At 36.0% G+C, this 20308-nt stretch overlaps 2 protein-coding genes across 8 annotated transcripts; both read left to right on the top strand.

Moving 5' to 3' along the window:
* Positions 1 to 862: 862 nt before the first annotated feature.
* Positions 863 to 10608, top strand: LOC122298448 (phosphomannomutase-like). 5 transcript variants are annotated; one of them, XM_043108192.1, is made up of 11 exons: positions 863 to 972; positions 1174 to 1362; positions 1558 to 1602; positions 1686 to 1752; positions 2331 to 2407; positions 2737 to 2868; positions 7739 to 7774; positions 8132 to 8194; positions 8743 to 8830; positions 9811 to 9864; positions 10286 to 10608. In XM_043108192.1, the coding sequence occupies exons 2-11, from the start codon at positions 1294 to 1296 to the stop codon at positions 10342 to 10344; spliced, it is 690 nt and encodes a 229-aa protein (XP_042964126.1). In that variant the 5' UTR covers positions 863 to 972; positions 1174 to 1293; the 3' UTR covers positions 10345 to 10608. The 5 variants fall into 5 exon arrangements, with proteins under 5 accessions (XP_042964126.1, XP_042964151.1, XP_042964143.1 ...); XM_043108217.1 differs by lacking the exons at positions 863 to 972; positions 2737 to 2868 and adding exons at positions 8273 to 8372; positions 8522 to 8617 and having other exon boundaries at positions 980 to 1362; positions 8132 to 8178; XM_043108209.1 differs by lacking the exon at positions 863 to 972 and having other exon boundaries at positions 980 to 1362; positions 8743 to 8842; positions 9813 to 9864.
* A 911-nt stretch (positions 10609 to 11519) lies between these two features.
* LOC122298472 (putative threonine aspartase) lies at positions 11520 to 20222 on the top strand. 3 transcript variants are annotated; one of them, XR_006239426.1, is made up of 11 exons: positions 11520 to 11795; positions 12191 to 12241; positions 12950 to 13070; positions 13286 to 13370; positions 14006 to 14087; positions 14268 to 14400; positions 15091 to 15251; positions 15360 to 15523; positions 18035 to 18152; positions 18228 to 18325; positions 19656 to 20222. XR_006239426.1 is itself a non-coding variant. In XM_043108236.1 (11 exons), the coding sequence occupies exons 1-11, from the start codon at positions 11652 to 11654 to the stop codon at positions 19746 to 19748; spliced, it is 1254 nt and encodes a 417-aa protein (XP_042964170.1). In that variant the 5' UTR covers positions 11522 to 11651; the 3' UTR covers positions 19749 to 20222. The 3 variants fall into 3 exon arrangements, 2 of the variants coding, with proteins under 2 accessions (XP_042964170.1, XP_042964162.1); XM_043108236.1 differs by having other exon boundaries at positions 11522 to 11795; positions 15094 to 15251; positions 18221 to 18325; XM_043108228.1 differs by having other exon boundaries at positions 11529 to 11795; positions 18221 to 18325.
* Positions 20223 to 20308: the final 86 nt, after the last annotated feature.

Genomic DNA, 20308 nt, shown 5'->3' on the forward strand with positions numbered 1-20308 from the left:
ACTATATACATAATATCCATTTCCCTCCAAATCAATTTAACGATCTCTAGGTCAGTCGTGTAGTCGTTTTAAATGGCTACCGAATCCAAAGCCCCCACATGGCCCGCCTCAATGTTGTTCGCAATTGGCTGAACTGGAATTAAGTAGTGTTTTTTTTTTTCCAAATTATAATATAATATAATATAAAGCTACAAAGTTTAAGGTAAATCATTTTCATTATCAAGAAATAAAAAGCATCTAGACCGTAAATCAGGAGATATGCAACTAAAAATAAAATTGATTGCAATTTATTGCATCACATCATGCGACATCAATTTGCATATCGATCAATTTTTACAAAGATCCACTTGCGGTGTTCAGAACTGCTTCATGTCTTCAATGATAGAATTAAGTAGTGTTGATGCTGGAAAGAGATTCCAATTTCTATTGAATTTGGCATTAATTAATATTTTATAATATTAATATATTAAGAATTTTTATAAATCATTTGTCTTTAATATATTTAGTATTAATTCCGTCCATCTGATTTAATAAAAAGTACGTGACAGTTTTAGATACGTCTGTGTGAATATTTTCTAAGGAAAATGATATTATTACTATTTAACTATAACTTATTTATAACTTTGATTATATTTGATTTTTTTAATTTTTTTTTTTAATGATTAAGGAAATAAATATTAATAAAATTATATTTTTTTTTAAATTTTTTCTTAATAATTAAGTATGTTAAAAAAATACTTAAAAAAAAATAAAATAAAAATAAAAATTTTCTAATGACCTGACCAATTCCAAATCGTACATTTCAGCCTCTAATTTAATTCCCAGGAAACCCCTTGGAAAATTTTTATAATCCCCGGGAACTCCCCGCTTCCGCATTTTGTGTCTTGTGATCTTCTTCAAATTCTGCGCTCAAACTTCAGCGCCATTTGAGTCATAGAAAATCATTCTCACTCCAGCAACTGGTTTATTCAGGCAAGCAAACTCTTTCCCATTTTATACATTCTCTTGATTCTTTGATTTGTTACTGCTTAGAACCTTAATTTTAAGATTCATTTTTATCTGTATACAACTGGCTTGAAACTTGGACTGGAATTCGATGGTACAATTCCAAATCTAAGTTTTGGTCGCTCAAGTCAAGCTGACCTTGTTAAACCCGGGACAACGATTCCACAGGAGGATCCAGATACCATATCCCACACAATCGGGACTCTAAACCACCAATTTGTTAAGCTTCCGTTGGAAACATTGTGATATTTCAGATTTTGGGTGTGGAAGAAAAATATATTGAGCGTAATGGCTGTCAGGAAACCTGGATTAATTGCCTTATTTGATGTTGATGGGACCCTTACTGCCCCTAGAAAGGTACCCATTTTCTCCTCCGAGTTCCCTTTTCTTCTTAATTTCAGTTTTGTTCCATTACATGGTTCTATTATGATTATGGAATGGTCACATAAGCAATAATATGTATATTTGCACACACCCCATAATCATACATACCTCCATATATATATAGAGCTTAAATTGTCTGATGCATTGTTCTTTCCACTGAAATGCTAGGCGGTCACTCCAAAGATGCTAGAGTTCATGGGGGAGCTTCGAAAGGTACATGATTTATTAGCATTAACTGCGGTCACTGTCCCCCCCGTAAGATATTGTTTAAGTTTCTTTTCTTTTTCTGACTGCAGGTTGTGACAGTTGGTGTTGTGGGAGGATCTGACCTTAGTAAAATATCTGAGCAGCTTGGAAAGACAGGTTTGCTTTATCAGGCTCTAATTAAGCTGTTTGCTTTTTGGAGAACATTTTGGAAACTAGCTAGGAACCAAAAGTCTGTTTGATTACTCGATTTGATTCAGCATGATTTGGAAATAGACTTGCTTCGTTGCTTGTTCATTATTAAACTTGACAACCAAGCATTTATACTTTTCATGGATTGGCGATTAGTTTCATACCTGACCTTTATAAGCTACCTTTATAAGCTTGTGTTTTTTATTTAGGTATGACGATGCCTAACCATCATTTCTCTAGTTATTTTATTTTATTTTATTTTTTTATTTTATTTTATTTTTTTTATGAATACATACATGCACTACCATCTGATCTCTGTTGCATATTTTTATGAAAAACTTATTAAAAAAAATCTTGTTTTTTATTTTACTTGATGTTTCACAGGGTCTGGAATCATTTTATGGTCTCTTAAGGTTGTCTTTAGTACATATCAATGGTTTTAAAAAATGGCCAAATGCAGTTGTCTTCTTCACAACGTTCACTATGCTAATTATCTATATGATTGTCCCTGTTCTCTTCCCCCCCTTCTCCCCCTCTGTGTGCAGTTATCGATGACTACGATTATGTATTTTCTGAGAATGGCCTTGTAGCTCACAAAGATGGAAAGCTAGTTGGAACCCAGGTATTAGTTACAGCATGAAACCAGATTACAAGAAAGCATTCACATGTATAACTAATGATTATAAATTGAATATCCGCAATAGGCGAGAACCAGAATCATATGCATCTTTTATAGTGGATGCACCAAACTTCAAACTGCCATTGAAGATTGTATACTGATAGACAACAGAAAGAAGAATAGAATGAAGCAATTTTGCTCTGATTTCATTCATGATGAAAGTGTGTTACAGTGCATATATTTATACACAAATATAGCAGAATATTCTTTCTAATAGACTTAGACACGTATACAATTGAAAGTTTATTCTAGACAATTCTTTCTTCTATAAGAAAGGTGCCTGGTTGTTTGCTGAGCTGACATCTTCTTCATTTTTGCTAATATGCCCCGACGAGCCAAGCAGGGCTGGAAGTACTATGAGGCTTGATCTAAGAGTGCAGAACCTGGCAGTGGACAGTGGTTTGGTAAGCACATCAGCAATTTGATCTTTGCTTGAAAGAAAAGAGACTTGAAGAGTCTTGTTGTGCATACGATCCCTTACAAAGTGATAGTCAATATCAACGTGTTTGGTTCATGAGTGCATGACTGGATTGACTGAAAGATAGGTAGCCCCCAAGTTATCACAGCAAAGCATGGGTGGCTTAGGTAGAAAAATTCCCAATTCAGAAAGTAGGGACTGTACCCAGATCAATTCACAAGTGGCATGTGCTAGGGCCTTATATTCAGCCTCAGTGTTGGATTGAGCAATAGTTGATTGCTTCTTTGAGCTCCAACATATCAAATTAGGGCCATAAAATACACATTATCCCCCCGTAGATTTTTTGTCATCCGAACAGCCTGCCCAGTCGGCATAGGAAAATGCGGACAGTATAGGTGTAGAGGAAGGTGTAATGACCAAACCATAATCCAAAGTATGCTTCAAATAGCGCAGAATACGCTTTACTAACTGCCAATGTGGAACACATGGTGCATGCATGAATTGACAGACCCGATTTATCGAGAAAGCTAAATCTAGTCTGGTAAATAGCAAGTATTGCATACTACCCACAACACTCCTATAGAGCGTTGGGTCTTCCATAGAAGAGGAATCAAAGGCGGAAAGTTTCATAGATGGAGACATAGGACTGCCCACTGGCTTACAGTTGTCCATATTCGTCTTCTTAAGTAGATCCAAAATATACTTTCGTTGAGATAACACAAGCCCAGTAGAATTGCGATGACATTCAACACCCAAAAAATAATGAAGGGCACCAAGATCTTTCAGAGGAAACTCAATGCTAAGAAGATGAATAAGATGTGCAATAGCATGCGGGTCCGAACCAGTTAAAATCACATCATCAACATAAACCAAAAAATAGATGACCACGGACTGGTGCCGATAAACGAACAGGGATGTGTCTAACTTAGAAACCACAAATCCAAGCTCAAGCAATTTTCTACTCAGCCGTGCATGCCACACACGGGGAGCCTGTTTCAAGCCATATAAGGCTCAATTGAGCTTACATACATAATGTGGAAATTGGCATTGAACAAACCCCGTAGGCTGAGACATGAAAACCATTTCATCCAATAGTCCGTGCAAAAAAGCATTTTGCACATCTAATTGGTGAATCGACCACTGAGAAGGGAGGGCAATGGAAAGAACCAACCTGATAGTTGCAAGCTTCACCACTAGGCTGAATGTCTCGTAATAATCCAATCCCTCAATCTGACTGTAGCCTTTGGCTACTAATCTCGCTTTACGCCGTTTGATGGAGCCATCTGAATGAAAATTGGTTTTGAAGAGCCAATGGTAGCCAACTAGATTCTGAGATGAGGATGGGGGAACTAACGTCTAGGTGTTATTGGAGAGAAGAGCATCAAACTCCAGTTGCATGGCTTTTCACCATTCCAAAAACTTAGAGGCCTCGGTGACAGAGGAAGGTTCATTAGGGGTAGCAAGAGAGGTAACATGCGCCCGAGGTTTTGGCCATGCAACAGTGCCGTTAGTACGAACTTTTGGGAAATGGAGGTTTGATTTGGAATGGGTGTGAATGAGACACTCAGATGAAGGTGTCGAGGTAGAAGAAAGTGCTAGTAACTTCAGGTGATCCCTAGGAGAAGAAGGGATCGATATAGAGTCAGAAGTGGATTTTGGACTTGGGAAATTATGAGAGGGAGAGATGGGCCGTGAGGGTGAGTGATTTGTGGGCCGTGAGGGTGAGGGACTTGTGGGCCGTGAGGATGAGTGACTTGTGGGCCATGAGGGTGAGTGACTTGTGAACCGTGAGGATGAGTGATTTGTAGGCCGTGAGGGTGAGGGACTTGTGGGCCGAGAGATGAGCATAGGTGTAGATAAAGCAGGAGGGGAAGAAGCCAAATTAGAAGGTGAGATAATGGGCCTTAAAAATAAGTGATTGGGTAGAGCAGCGTGAGATGGAGTTGCTGAGCTAGAGCTGGGGTTTTGAAGCGGAAAAATATTCTCATCAAATAGAACATCGCGGGACACATACATTCGGGAAGTGGGAAGGTGAAAACAGAGATATCCATGATGATTTGGGCTATACCCAAGAAAAACACATGGTAGGGAACGATAATCCATTTTGTGTTTGTTATAGGGCCGGAGATTGGGCCAACAAAGGTACCCAAACATTCTCAAAAAATTGTAATCAGGAAGTTTATTCCATAATAGTTCAAATGGGGATTTATTGTGTAACACAGATGTAGGAAGCTGATTAATTAAATATACGGCAGTATTGAATGCATCTGACCAATTTTTGTGGAGAGAATGAGTGAGCAAGGAGAGCTAGACCAGTTTCGACTATGTGTCGATGTTTTCTCTCAACCAAGCCATTTTGGGCATGAGCATACGGGCAAGACAAGCGATGTGAAATGCCAAATGAATGTAAAACATGAGTGAACGGAATTCACCACCCCAATCAGATTGTAGAGCACGAATTTTTACATTAAGAGATGTTTCAACATGATGTTTAAAAGAGATAAAAGTATTGACTACATCCGATTTACACATTAAAGGAAACAGCCAAGTAAAACGGTTGTAGTCATCTACAAAAGACACATAATATCGAAAACCACCCCATGATAAAATGGGTTCAGGACCCTAGACATCAGCAAAGAGAAGTTTTAAAGAAGCTGTGGACCGAGATGTGGACACAGCATAGGGAAGTTGGTGGAGTTTTGCTTGACAGCAAGAGGAACACAACCCAGGAGTGGAAGAAGACTTCACAGGCAGGGAGAGGTGGGAGATTATTCAATGAACCAATTGCATGGATGGATGGCCTAAGCGGACGTGCCATTGGAAGGAAGAAACTTGAGAACCAGTGTAAGCTTGAAGAGAGGTTGGTGCAGAGAGAAATACATACATTCCATTTTTAGTAGAACCTTGTAGAAGTATGATCTTGGTACGGGAATTCGTCACAGAGAAAAAATAGGAATGAAATTCAAAAAACACACAGTTATCATCACACATTTTTCGAACAAAGATTAAATTCTTGGAAATAGAAGGCACATGATAGAGTTGAGAGAGAAGAAGATTGCCATTGGATAAAGGGATGTTGGAGCTGCCGACATGATGTATTGGCAGAGAATTTCCATCGCCAACACGTACCTGCTCTTCACCCTTATACTCAGAAGGATTCAAAGATAGGTTAGAGAAATTATGGGTGAAATGATGAGTAGCAGCAGAGTCAGGATACCAGTTAGAGTCAATGGAGGAGGTAGTGTCATAAGAATAGGGAGGAGCAGAGGTGATATTAGCAGATAAAGAGGGAGGATGCGGGGATTGATAGCTATGGTCAAACTGATAATAGCACTGAACAGCAGTATGACCTTGTCTGTGGCACACCTGACATTGAGGGCGGTTAGGGGAAAAATGGGAAGAAGTAAACCGACCACTGTTACGACCACGGCCACGACCCTTGTTACCTCCTCTGCCTCGAGATGGACCCCTTCCTCTGGTACCAGTGTTTGTAGTAGTGGAGTTGGCCAAGAACTCAAATGTAGCAGTAAGGTTGGTCTGTAAGTGGGAGAGTTTGGATTCATGGGTGAGAAGATGGCTATACATTTGTGAAGGAGTAATGGGATCAACTCAGGTAGTGATGGATGTAACCACGGCGTCAAAATCTGTGCCCAAACCAGCCACCATGTAAGTAGTGAAATCAAAATCAGATAAGACTTTACCAGATGCAGCAAGAGTATCCCAAATGAGTTTAGCTTTCTGATAATATTTTGCAATTGAATCGGAGCCTTTCTTAAGTGTAGTGAGTTGATACTGGAGCTGCATAGTACGAGCTTGAGATTTTGAGGCAAACAAATCTTCCAAAATGTTCCAGATCTCCCATGATGTAGAAGCAGCAACAACATGAGTGATAAGATTTTCCGAGAGAGAGGAGATGGGTATGGTCATGAGAGCTTGATCTTGCTATCGCCAGATAAGATAAGCTGGGTTTGGGATCTTGGAACTTTCATCGAGTAAGGGGGGTGCAACAATGGTTCCATCGATATAACCATAGACATTCTGGCTATTGAGGTAAGGCATGAGTTGTGCCCTCCACAATAGATAGTTGTCATGATTAAGCTTCACGGTGATGAAGTGGGAGGGAGAAGGAAGGGAAATTTTGGGGTTTTCTGCCATGGCTGAGCTTCAGACGTGAGTCCTTATGCAGCTCTTGATACCATGATAGACAACAGAAAGAAGAATAGAATGAAGCAATTTTGCTCTAATTTCATTCATGATGAGAGTGTGTTACAGTGCATATATTTATACACAAATATAGCAAAATATTCTTTCTAACAGACTTAGACACGTATACAATTGAAAGTTTATTCTAGACAATTCTTTCTTCTATAAGAGAGGTGCTTGGTTGTTTGCTGAGCTGGCATCTTCTTCATTTTTGCCAATATATACAAGTACTTTGTGGACCCAGTGTACGTTAACCCTTGAAAGTGTTTGTTATTCCGGACCATAACCCTGAGGGATAGCTCAATTGGTCAGGCCTTGGATTTGCTCCCCAATGGTCACTAGTTCGAGTCCCCTCAGGGCCACTGGAGGTTTACCTGGCCGTTAACTTCAGGGCCCCGTGGGATTAGTCGAGGTGCGTGTAAGTTGGCCCGGACACCCAAGGATATCAAAAAAAAAAATGTATCAAATCCTAGTCTCATTGTTCTTAGCATATTGCCCAAGTTTGAAAATACCTCTCTGTTGTCTCAGGGTGCCTCCCAACTATTTTTCATATTCTGGGGAATGATAAAGAAACTGTATTATATTTTGCATATTTCTTATTTCATCAATTTGATAATCTTATGCTGAGGCATCATGTTTCTTCCTTTGTCTAGAGCTTAAAGTCGATGCTTGGAGAAGACAAACTTAAGGTAAGGACCTTATTGTGGTAAATGAACAATCTGTTTAATTACTTTTTGGGAAAGCATCCTATTTATTATGCTCTTGGGACATTAGGTTGGTCCTCTTGTGTGGCGTTCTTACACTTTCAGGGGTAAGAAAAATTAATGGTCCCCCATATATGTGTGCGTGCATTTAAAAAAGCTCTCTAATGATGATTTGAAGCATCTGTGTGATTTACAAACTTGTTCTTCTGTTAGGCTATAATGATAACGGTTGGTGAGAATGACTGTTAGGTATGTAGGTTGTAGGGTAGACTAAAGTCTGTATGCACAACATGTGCTGCCGCAATTATCATTTTCTTGTCCTGATGGATTGCAAATTTGCAGGAATTTATCAATTTTACACTACATTATATTGCTGACTTGGATATCCGGTATCCCTATAAAAAGGTTGGTGCAATGAAAGTCCTAAATATGCCTTTCTTGTGTGTTCGTTTTAGTAAGATTTTCTGTTTTAAATACCATTAGGGGTACATTCATAGAGTTCCGAAGTGGCATGCTCAATGTATCACCAATTGGACAAAACTGTAGCCAAGAAGAAAGGGATGAATTTAAAAATTATGACAAGGTAAAGACTGTTTGGTTCCTTTTTCTTTTTTTTTTCTTTTTCTTTTTTTCAAAATATTAAATTTTAAGTTATTATTTTATCATGATATAGCTTTTATGTGTTTGGTATGAAATATGAATATGGAACAAACCATGCGCTTGAGGGTTCAGGTTCAAAATATTCGTCCAAAAATTATCTCCGTGCTTCGTGAGAAGTTTGCTCACCTTAACCTGACATTCTCGATAGGAGGACAAATAAGTTTTGATGTGAGTTGGGACTTAATGCTTGTACTTAATCTTCATTGTGTTGTGATGATTTTTGGTTGATGGTAAATTAACTGGCTAGTGGAACTGCCCTTGAATCTAATTTTGGTGCAAAATGCTTGGAACAGGTTTTCCCTCAAGGTTGGGACAAGACATACTGCTTGAGATACTTAGATGATTTTCATGAAATCCATTTCTTTGGGGACAAGACTTACAGTCAGCCCTTAGGTCTCTAATCATTCAAAATTGAGCTATGCTTCAATCCTGTACTAAGTTATATGTAGTATGTACTTCTTAGTTTCTATGTAATGGTATTGTTAGCTTTGATAAAGAACAAGAGAAATGCTTTAGCCACAAAGAGATCCCACAAAAGTAAAGATACAAACTAATGTATCTCGATGTGTTACGTTAGATTCTAAAGTTACTTTTATTGTAAAGTAGATTTAACGTATCATATGAAACCATATCAGTTTATGAATTTACTTTTCTGGCTACAACACTTCTCAAAGAGTAACTACGGCAAAAGGATAAGTTAACTGCAGTAGAGGATGGAAAAACATGAGAGATGTAGATATACATCCCAAACAACACGTAATTCAATTTTTTATAATTTTTTTAAAAGAAATTGGGTTATTAAATTTTGTTTTGTTTTTTTTATTAAGTTTAATTTTTTTAGTTTTTATATATTTTCCAATGTTAGTCTTTTTTTTTTAAAAAAAATATTAGTTGTTATTTTTTAAAATTTTTTTGCTGACATGTCATGTTGACTAGGTATGGTTTGACTATCTGAAAAGTAGATTGTTTTTTTTTTTTAAAAGAAAGTAGATTGTTATATATGACACATATCCATCTGTAGTTAGTCATGATGTGGCAAGTGAGTACCAACTGCCACATCAGTCATTTTTTGTTAATAAATTAATGGGATTTGGATGGGATGAATATTATGATATATAAGTATTACCTCAAGGATCATTTTGAAAATTTTGTTTCCTTATGGATCAGTTTGAAAATTGACCAATCCCCAGGACCACTACAGTAATTCTCACTTAGATTTTCAGATATCGTGCAATTCAAAAATTAGATGATTTGATAATGGAACTTGATATTACCATCTTTAAACCAAAATTTGGCCTTAAATTTAGTTGCATCAACTCTTTGTTCATACCAATTTAAGAGTTCTGGTTTTTTGTTTGAGCAGGGAGGAAATGACCATGAAATTTATGAATCAGAACGAACTTTGGGTCACACAGGTTAGCTCTACGCTTGAACTTGAACTCATATAACAGGTTCCTTTGGAAGTGAAAAAACTTCCTGTTTTGCTTTCTAACATTTAAATGAACAATTCCATCATATGGTGGAGTAATTACAGGACATGAGTACTTGGGTTATGCATCTTTGCACATTTTAATATGATTTTATTACCTATAAAAAGATCATTTATAATCTTTTGAAAATAAGGTTATTTTACATCTTTTTAATGGTTTTCTTGTAACCTTTTCTACTTTTTCATATGTTAAAAACTCGTTTAAAATGCTAACCATGACAAAATGAAATCATTCCAAATGTAGTAAGTTTGAGTGGGTTGATTCATGAATGCTAAGCATCCAAAGATCAGTTGTTATTATTGTGGCATAATGGGGATGTTGACTGTAGTTTCTGTTCATTTTTCAGTAACCAGCCGTGAAGATACAATGAAGCTGTGTAAAACTCTCTTCCTCACAAGACCCTGAGTATCTGGCAATTACTTCATTCTTTTAGTTTTCAAATTTATGCTGTTTGTAATTCATATGTACGAGTAATCATCTTTTTTTTTTTTTTTTAGCTCCAGCTACATTTATGAACAACAAATATCTTTATTTCTCAGCTACATGTATGAATAAGCATGCAGTGCCGGGATTCCGGGATTCCTACCTATTCATTTCAAAACTATGATTTCTTTGTACTTGCTTTTTTCTAATGGGAAATTTACATGGTGATTGTCTTTGATTCAGTAATTAGAATCTATTAAGGTTCATGAAATTCTACTTACTAAGGGGTGGGAGAAGTGGAGGGAGAGAGTTATAGAATTGCATTGGATAGAAAGAAGTGATAAAGCCAGCCAAATATTAATGAATACATAATTGAGCTATTGAGTGCAAAATGCAGGATCTACCAAAACCACCCCCCGCCCCTTTTTATTTTCTCCTTTCTGGGATTTATAAAAACAAGTTTGTAATATTTGACAAAAAAATAGGCAAGAGAAAAAGGGATGCACGTGTGGTTTAGATGTTTGGCAACAAGATTTTCTTTGTCCAAGTTTTGAAAAAAATATCTTACTTTCCTTAACATCTTTAGACCAAAACCATCTCAAAAATAGTTCATCAAAACATATTTTCTCAATTTTCATGACAAAGCAAAACAAATTTCAAAAAGCTTGAAAAGTTTCTACTTAAATATATTATCAATGAGCCCCACTATTTTTTAAAACCTCAACAAAAATATATCTAAAAAGATCCAAATATATTTGTTAGTGGACATCCCTTCCCTTTCCCTAAAATCAATAAAAACTCATTTTTAACATTTTTATAATATGTATACAGTCACTTTTACATACTTCTTGTGCATTTCACTAAAGTGATTAGTCAAAATAATTATTTTATGTTAAAAAAACTTGATATAGCCAATCACTTTAGTAGAATACATAAAAAATACGTAAAAATGACTTTATATAAAATTTTTATAAAAATATATTTACTATGAATGAAATAATAAAATAAAATTAAAAACTTATTATTATTATTATTATTTTGAAAAGTCACTCAAAAACCTGATATAATTGGTGATAATAAAATCCATTTCTGCTCCAAGAAAATCTCACGTGCGAACATCTGGACTACTCGTTCTCAGCTACTTTCTAAAACGACGTCACCTACGAAAGCGTTTGAGGAAACTTTTTTGGTATCTTGGTCGCCTTCCCCACTTCGCCTTCACTGATATCTTACGAAATTAGAACTCACTCTCCTTCCCTCTCCGACGTCTCCGTAGACGACATAATTGCATGGCTTCCATGGTGGAGGATCAAAGCCATAGATTCTTCGTTGCCGTGCACGTAGGCGCTGGATATCATGCCCCTTCCAACGAGAAAGCCCTTAGGTCCGCCATGAAACGCGCTTGCCTCGCCGCTTCTACTGTTCTTCACAAGGTCACTCTCTCTCTCTCTCTCATACACACACAAACAGATGCAAACGTCTCATTTTTGGTTCCCTTTAAATTTAACCCACTCGAGGAAAATTATAAAATATCAAATTCAAAGTGTACGAATTTCATGTACCTGCTTTTTGAAATGCTATTAAATATGTGTACTTTTGTTTCGTCATTTAAATACAGAAAAAGGGGTACCAAGGAACACTGTGAATTTGGATTGAACTCTAATAGAAACGAAGCTATGTGTTGACAGAATATTTGGCAGGCATTTTTCTTTTCTTTTCTTCTACTTTTAGAATGCTTTAGTAAACGGGGCGTGATTCAGACGAAGTACGAGAGGGTTTGGTTTAGAGGGGTGTGTATGATTTATTTGCTTTGCTCTATTTGTTTTAGGGCTCTGGCAGATGCTTAGATGCTGTTTCGGCAGCCATTCAAGTGTTAGAGGTATAATTTCTTCTTTCCAGACACTCGCACGCTCATCATGTATGTATTCATTTGTCTATTTGATTATTGTTGGTTTGCTTAGTGTATGATGTTGTCGTTGTCATGCTTAAGAGATAAAAATTCATAATTTTATAATATAGAAGGAATACTTTATTTTTTATCTCTCAAAATATTGGAATATTAGTATGCAAGCATAAACCAATATTTGAGGAGTTTTATGGCATATACTCTGGGAAAAATTGTTTGTGGCAGCTTACTTGGAGGGAGTTATGTTGGGTGTGGGATTCCATCATGTGAACTCTTAATTGAGATAATCTGCTCTTCCTTAGAAGAGTATTCTGTTAAGGTTTATGGACTTGGGGAATTTAAATTTAGATGAAAGAATATACTAAGAAGTAGAATGAAACGTCCCTTGCAAGAGTTCAAAGTATTTGGCTTTTATAAAGTGAGAGGAATTTAGAGCTGGGAAGAAATATTTACTTGCCTGACATCTTGGTTACTGATTGTCTAATTTGCTTTGCATAAGCTGGATCTCAAGAAAATCCAATATTTGCCCCTTTATTTTTATTTATTTATTTTTTGCAATAGGAAGGATGAGAGGTTTTTCCTTCTATACTGGGAGTTGAACCATTTGATGGTGTGTTAGTTTTCTTGTAGATCTATTATATAATGTTTAGGGAGTTTTGATGATCCAAAACTTTATTAAAGGATGATCCTATTACCAATGCGGGTCGAGGCTCCAATTTGACCGAAGATGGTCGTGTAGAATGTGATGCCAGTATTATGGATGGTGATTCTGGAGCGTTTGGAGCTGTAGGGGCAGTGTCAGGTATTTTTAATGCTAGTTATTTCATATTTTCCAAGTTAACCAATGAGGCTGTGTCGTCAGAATAATTTTTTTGGGCTATAGGATTCTCTTAATAAATCTGGTCTTGTATCTTCATTGCAATATACACTCCGAAGAATTTACTGGATGTCACTTGTAAAAAATGATAGAAGGAGAGAGAGAAGTTATGAATGTCTGTTTCATATGTTGTAGACCAGGTGTACGAAATGCCATCCAGATTGCTGCATCATTGGCCAAGGATCAAATTATGGGATCTTCTTTGTTGGGTCGAATGCCTCCCATGTAATGGTTGCCCTGCCCTACTTCACTTTTAATCTATTGGATGACTAGTCCCTTCCTTTTCTGAAACTTGTTGCTTCAGTGGCTTTTTTTATATATAATTTAATAGGAACATCTTTCTTTCCCTTTTCACCTATATAAGATAAGAGTTTTCTTTTTATGTACAATTATGGAAAAGTATCATGCAACATGATCCATAAATCCCCCCCACCCACTCTAAATTTGATGGGCGAAATCCTTTTTCTTTATAATTTCTTTTCTATGCCTGTTTTATATAAATTTATAACTACCAAGTACGCATTCCTGAAAATGCATGATCAAAGACACTGATTTTTCCAAATGCTTATATGTCCTTGATTTGGCCCCCTCTCTAGATGTCTGATTATGGAATGCAATTCTCCATGAGTATTCAATGTTTAACTATTAGCTACATTGGTTTGATAATAGTTCGATATCAGATTATTTTATTAAAAGAAAAAGAGTTTAATACTGATGGAAATCAGTTATGTTCTGCTAACATGAGGAGTAAAGGCACCTTATGATTTCATTCTTCAAACTTACTCCAGAAAAAAAAGTTTTTTGATAGTTTACTCCGTAAAAAAATATATATATAAAAAAAAAAAATGCTTGTTATGCAGCTTCTTGGTTGGTGAGGGAGCTCGAACATGGGCAAAGTCAAAGGGCATTGCTTTACCAGCAACTATAGCTGAAGCTGATGAGGTCATATCTTTTACTTTTTCTACCCAAATTTTACTACCTCCTAATTGAACCCAAAGGACCAGAGATATATATCATGTTGATATGTCAAGTTTACAATTATAAGGCCTCTGATCTTTCAGCATTAGTGTTCTTTCTCACTTCTAGCAATTGTGTAAATTGATCTTGTGCATTTTGAAACAGTGGTTAATTACAGAAAGGGCAAAAGCACAGTGGACAAAATACAAAGCAATGGTTGATGAAGCCAAATCTAAGACAGAAACTTCTAATATAGGACTTTCTTGCAGTCCAGAAGAGACTGCTGCTCCAATATTGGGTATTATATCTTCATCTGATTTTGCCAGATCAATCCATTCCATTTTAGAACTGATAATGTCTCTAGTGGGAACATTACTTTAAAAAAAAAAAAATGTCTGCAGTGGGAATAATTGTTCATATCTGCATCTTTTTCCTTTGCACATGGTATTTGATCTTTCCATTCCTTCTTGTGCCACTGTGCTTCTAAGAAGTATATTACATTTAATATTTGTTTTGATAAGTAGTATCTTACATTTAATATCATCCTATGCAAGATGAAATATGTAGAACTCTGAATTAGCCTTTTCCATACCTAGACCAATATAAGTAGATCTTGATGTAATGCGATTTTCGTATTAATCTCCATTCATTTTTTTCAATAGTTATTAATTTTATGAGCTGTTATATTTTCCAAAATCGATATATTAATCGTGTACTCCTGTTGTCAAGTATGTGTGCACTTGAACCCAATTTGTAAAACCATTGTGTAAGTAGCTCCTTTATGTTCTATACTTTTATGAACCAACTTGTCTATATTGGATTTGGTGATATTGTTGTTTGTTTGCTCTCCATAACACAAGCGCCTCCCCTGTGAAAAAATAAAATAAAATAATTTTTTTAATAGGTACAACCAAAAAACATTCTTGAACATATCATGAAGTTTGAGGACTTTTTACATAGCTGAGTTTCATTTATCTTTTGGATTTAGAAGCTCAACTATGTGAACCTTCAAGAGGGAATGGGGATGGTAAATTAACTATACCTAGTGCTTTGGAAGAGGATTGCATCATGGACACTGTTGGAGTTATTTGTGTTGATGCTGAAGGGCACATAGCATCTGGGGCCTCAAGTGGTGGTATTGCATTGAAGGTTATGAGGATTCTTGTAATATGCATTTTTGTTTCTTAAATGGGTCTCTTACTTTTGTTGATTATTTCTAACTTGTCTATCCTAAAACAATAAAAATAAAAACACCAGGTTGCTGGGCGTGTGGGACTAGCGGCAATGTATGGTTCTGGTTGTTGGGCATCCTCAAAGGGCCCCTTTGGGGCTCCCTTTTTAGCTGGATGTTGTACTACTGGTGCAGGAGAGTACCTGATGAAAGGTTTTGCTGCTCGGGAGTGCTGTGTCTCATCATCAATGTATGCATCTCTCTTCTCAAGGAAAAACTGTTATAGCTTTATCGTTTGTGAACATGCTTATCAAACAAAAAAACCTATTGTGTATCCATTTCTAGTCCCCAAGTTGTAACTCAGGGTTCTCTTTGTATTCTTCCTGTATACTTGGGTTATGCCTGTTTACTTCTATCAATAAAATTTTAGTTTATCTGTAATTAAAACCAATTGCGAAAATGACTTTTTTGGGTGTCAGCTTCAACCAACCTTTTTTTTTTTTCTTTTTTATTACATTGTAGTTCTAAATCTCCGGGATTTGAACTGTTTATTTCACAAGTACGGGTGTAAAAAAAGGGAAAACCAACCGGACCGTCCGGTTTGTAATCGGTCTAGTGCTGTACTAGTTCTTAAAAACCAAAACCGGTACAGTCCTGGTTTTCATATTTTGAAAATTGGTTTAATCCGAACCGAACCGATATATATTTATAATTTTTAATATTACATATAATTTTATATATTATATGCTAAATTTCTAATTAATATAACATGAAATTCTAATCTTATTATTCAAGTCTATTAATCTTATGACATAAAATTAATATAACATGTGATATAGCATAAAATTAATCTTATAGTTTTTAATATAACATTTATATAACATATAAAGTTTAATCTTATAATATAAAATTAATATAACATAAAATTTTAATTTTAAACATAAACATTACTATTAAGTTATTAATATTTTTTGATAAGTACTATTAAGTTATTAATATAACTTACTTTTGATATATATATCAATGATAAATACATTTTTGGCACAATTAATCATAATATATATATATTCTTTTTGTAAATAAATTTTTACACATTTGATCATATATACTCATATAAAAAGTCTAAAACTTATATAGACTATAGTTAAATTTAATATTATACTAGTATGTGTTAATTATTATAAAATAATATACTTATACAATAATATAAATAGACTAATAGTTTAGTATATGTAAACATTATATTATTACTAACATAGATAATCCGGAAAATTGAAAAAAGGGACCAGACCGGATTGGATTGAAACCGGAAAAATCGGAAGTTCCAGTTTCAGTGGTGGATCGGTCTGGTATCAGTTCTTAAATTTTCAAAACCAGTGTATACCGGTTTGGTTCTAAAAACTGTACAAACCCAGACCAAACCGGACTAGTTTCACCCCATTTCACGAGTTCCAAATGCTATATTTTGTTCATGTAAGTTTAAAAGTGACAAGACTTTGTACCTAGTTTGCCTAATGGTCGGTTGGTTGCAATTTAGTATTAAGTATGGATAATAGGCTATGACAATTTGAGGGATGCCAGAGCTACTAGTTTTATATTGCTTGGGTCATTATCAAGAGTGAGAATATTTGCAAGGGAGTATTGATTCATATTTTTTTGGTGGGGAAGGCAGGGGGCGTGGGGGATTGGTGATGCTTGTAAGGTACACTGGTGCTTTTGAATTAGAGATCTTGGTTAAAGAATAAATGTATTTGAATATCTTTTCTTGCTTTCATGGATCATATTGAGGTGAGAAAACTTGATTTTTCCCTTCAATATGACCCAGATCTAAATTCGTTCAAGCCTTAGCAGAGTTGCTGATTGATCCGTTCATGTATAGGCATAGAAATTGACTGCTTTCGTAACGCCTCAATGGAAGACCCAAACCACATAGCTTATACTCCAAAAGAACTAATCAATGATACAATTGGAGCCCCATTGAAACATTATAAAGAGCAATAACTTCTTATTCTCAAGCAATGTGAGATCCCATATACCATCTACCCTTATTAATTATTAAAATGGGGAATCATAGTCTTCCCCCTTATATTCCATACATCCTCTTGGGGCCAGTCCATTGTTTGTGTCATGGTTCAAGTCTCACATTTCTGGTTGGGATAGGCTTTGATACCGTTTGTAACGCTCCAATAGAAGGCCTATATTCCAAAAGGACTAATCAATGATACAATTGAAACCTCATTGGAATTTTATAAAGAGCAAGAACTTCTTCCTTCTCAAACAATGTGGGATCCCCCATACACCACCTATGACCTACCCTTATTGCTTATCAGAATGGGGAATCACAGTTTTTTTCCTATTTGTCAAGTTTGTCAATTATTGTAACACCTGAGTCTTACATTGGGAATATGAATAACCTACATAGGGTGGGTAAGTTGTAGTGCATATATGGCCCCCTTGGTTGTTATAAATGTTTTATATTACTGTATATGCTGAGCTTACACATTTTTGCTGGGAATCGAATTAGTGCTTAGTTTTTGTCTAAAAAAACTGGCTTGTGATTGCATTTCAATTACTAGACATAGCCATGATTGCTTTGTATTTCTGGAGATTTAACTTTTCCTGTTTCATTTTTTGTTGATTTTAGAAAGAGAAGTTGGAGACATTTCTGCCATTGATTTGTTGAAATAATAATTGAATCTTTTGTGCTGCACCTTATCAGCATAAAGCATATGAATCTGACATGGTTCTATTCCCCGCATAGTTCACAGGTTGGTCCTGCATCTGCTTGCATGAAAGTTTTACGGTCTGTTATTCAAGAAAACAATGGTACTGATAGAAGTGCGGGGATTCTACTTGTACAAGCTGATGCTCCAATAATGGTGAGCTTCTGACTGTCACCTTTCCATTTGCTTGTCTGGAGGGATTATGTATTTATATGTTGCTTCAGGTTCCAGGAAATTCGGCGAAGCTCAGAGCTATAGAGATTGCAGCTGCTTACTCCTCCTTGTCTTTTGGAGTAGGATATTTTGGAAACTCTATGGATCGGCCCAAGGTATCACATTCTGTCGAATCATAGTCTCTCAAACCTCTCTTCCTTTTCTATGTATGTTCGTGTTTTTTTTTTTTTTTTTTTTTTTTTTTGGAGTTTGATATCAATTTTGAACCCTGGTAGAAAGACATTATTTTGTTGTCCATCTCTAAGATACCAGGACATAAATGCCTTTTTGACTTTGGACTAGCGTAAACTGACTTTAAACGATGCAATATGCCAGGAGGCAGATGGCATGTATGATGAAAATGAATGGCATACATTGTGATCGTCCAAATGCATTATACCTTAAGAAGATACTAAGAAAGTTATTCTAAGATGATTTTAAAGAATGGTGTTGTGAGTGTAGTCAGCTGTTTCGGTAAATCAAAGTAGTAAAATATAACAAAGCAATCCACAGAGATACACGGTTTGGTCTTCAGCCTAGGTGCATGGACAACGAGGAGAAAGGTTCACCATCTCAGATTAGGAAGATTACAAAGCGGCTCAAAACTCTGCAAAAGCTGAAGCCCCCAGATACGCCCATAGGATTCTTTCTTACTCCCTTTGATACGAAAAAACTGAAGCAATAGATCTTATGTTTTTACCCCGTGGGTGTACCTCTAACCAAAAGACCCTAGGCCAGGTTTCCACCCAAATTCTCAGCACCTTGAACTCCTTCAACTTCAAAAGATCTTTAATGTCCTCAACAGAAATAATCTCACTCTTGGATCCTTTCAACATAGTTTTGATGAAGTGCTTCAAAGTAGGGCCCTGATCCTGATTGAAAAGTAACTTTTCTATCAATATTTGTCAGATCAAGAATAATTTAAATTCATAAAAATGACTTGTTATGGGTTAACCTTTCTCTGGAGTGTGTTTGACCATTGCTTCGGGTATCACGAATTGCGTGGGGCTTAGGCATATCCCAAACTTTAAACCAGCTGCAACCCTGCAGCCGATGTCTCCTCTACAACCTCGTTAGAATCTGATCTGCTAGAGACTCTGAATTGCACCATGTGCTTGTTGCTCATGCTTTGAGTAAACCCTGATGCACTAACAGATAGCGTATCTTTTCTTTCCCAAGTCAAAGATTGTTACATTCTGCTCTTTCCATGGACTAAAATTGTTATTTGTATCAAACCTCTCTATTTCAAACTTTACTGCCAAGGTTTTAGTCTTAAGGCCTACGTCTACAAATAGAAATGAAAAGAAAGTTTCAGTATATAAATGTTTTGAAGATTATGAAAGGCTGGTGACACAAAAGGCAGCATCAATTACGTACCTTTATTAAGTTTAGTTTGCTCCTGACATAGATTTAGAGCTTTTTAAATCAAAACCCACATTTTTTCAGGTTTCGGTTCTTAGGAGTAAAAACCAGCGACCTAAGACTGGTATAGACCATTTTGAAGCACGTATTGATCTTGCGGGTGAAAAAGTGCAGTGATTGCCATCCTGTTTCTGGATTCTGTTACTTTTCTTTTGGGTCACTGCAGAACAGAGCTACTTCATTCATGTTTGGAAATGAAACTTCAGAGGACCAATGATGCAGCCACTGTTTGAGGGGGTGGTATTTCCAAAGATCCCTCGTTGCTGGGTGGTTGCTTCACATTTCGCTGCGTTCAGTTACTGAAAGCTTGCTGCTATGTATTACTATACCTTCAATGGCTGAAGCACAACTTGTGTACATGGGTGACCACTTGAGAATTGAAATCAAGTACTGGTGCTACCAAAATTGAGCCCATAATGGACATGTCATTTTTTTTTTCCTCCTCTTGGGACGACTGGTTTTCATTTATTAACTCTTTTTGTGAGCATTTGCAGTTGACTTGACCAAGCATTAGATTGAGAAAATTTCAAAGAGATGTTTTTATTGGGATTTGACGAAGGTACGGTGCTCATTGAAAATATGTTTGGGAAATATCGTTTTGTCTTCTTTTCTAGTTTTGGAAATCAAACCAAGTTGCTTTGATGAAAATCAATTTTGAGATTGTTTTGGTATAGAGA

Source organism: Carya illinoinensis, chromosome 2 (assembly GCF_018687715.1).
Source record: "Carya illinoinensis cultivar Pawnee chromosome 2, C.illinoinensisPawnee_v1, whole genome shotgun sequence".
Lineage (NCBI taxonomy): Eukaryota > Viridiplantae > Streptophyta > Magnoliopsida > Fagales > Juglandaceae > Carya > Carya illinoinensis.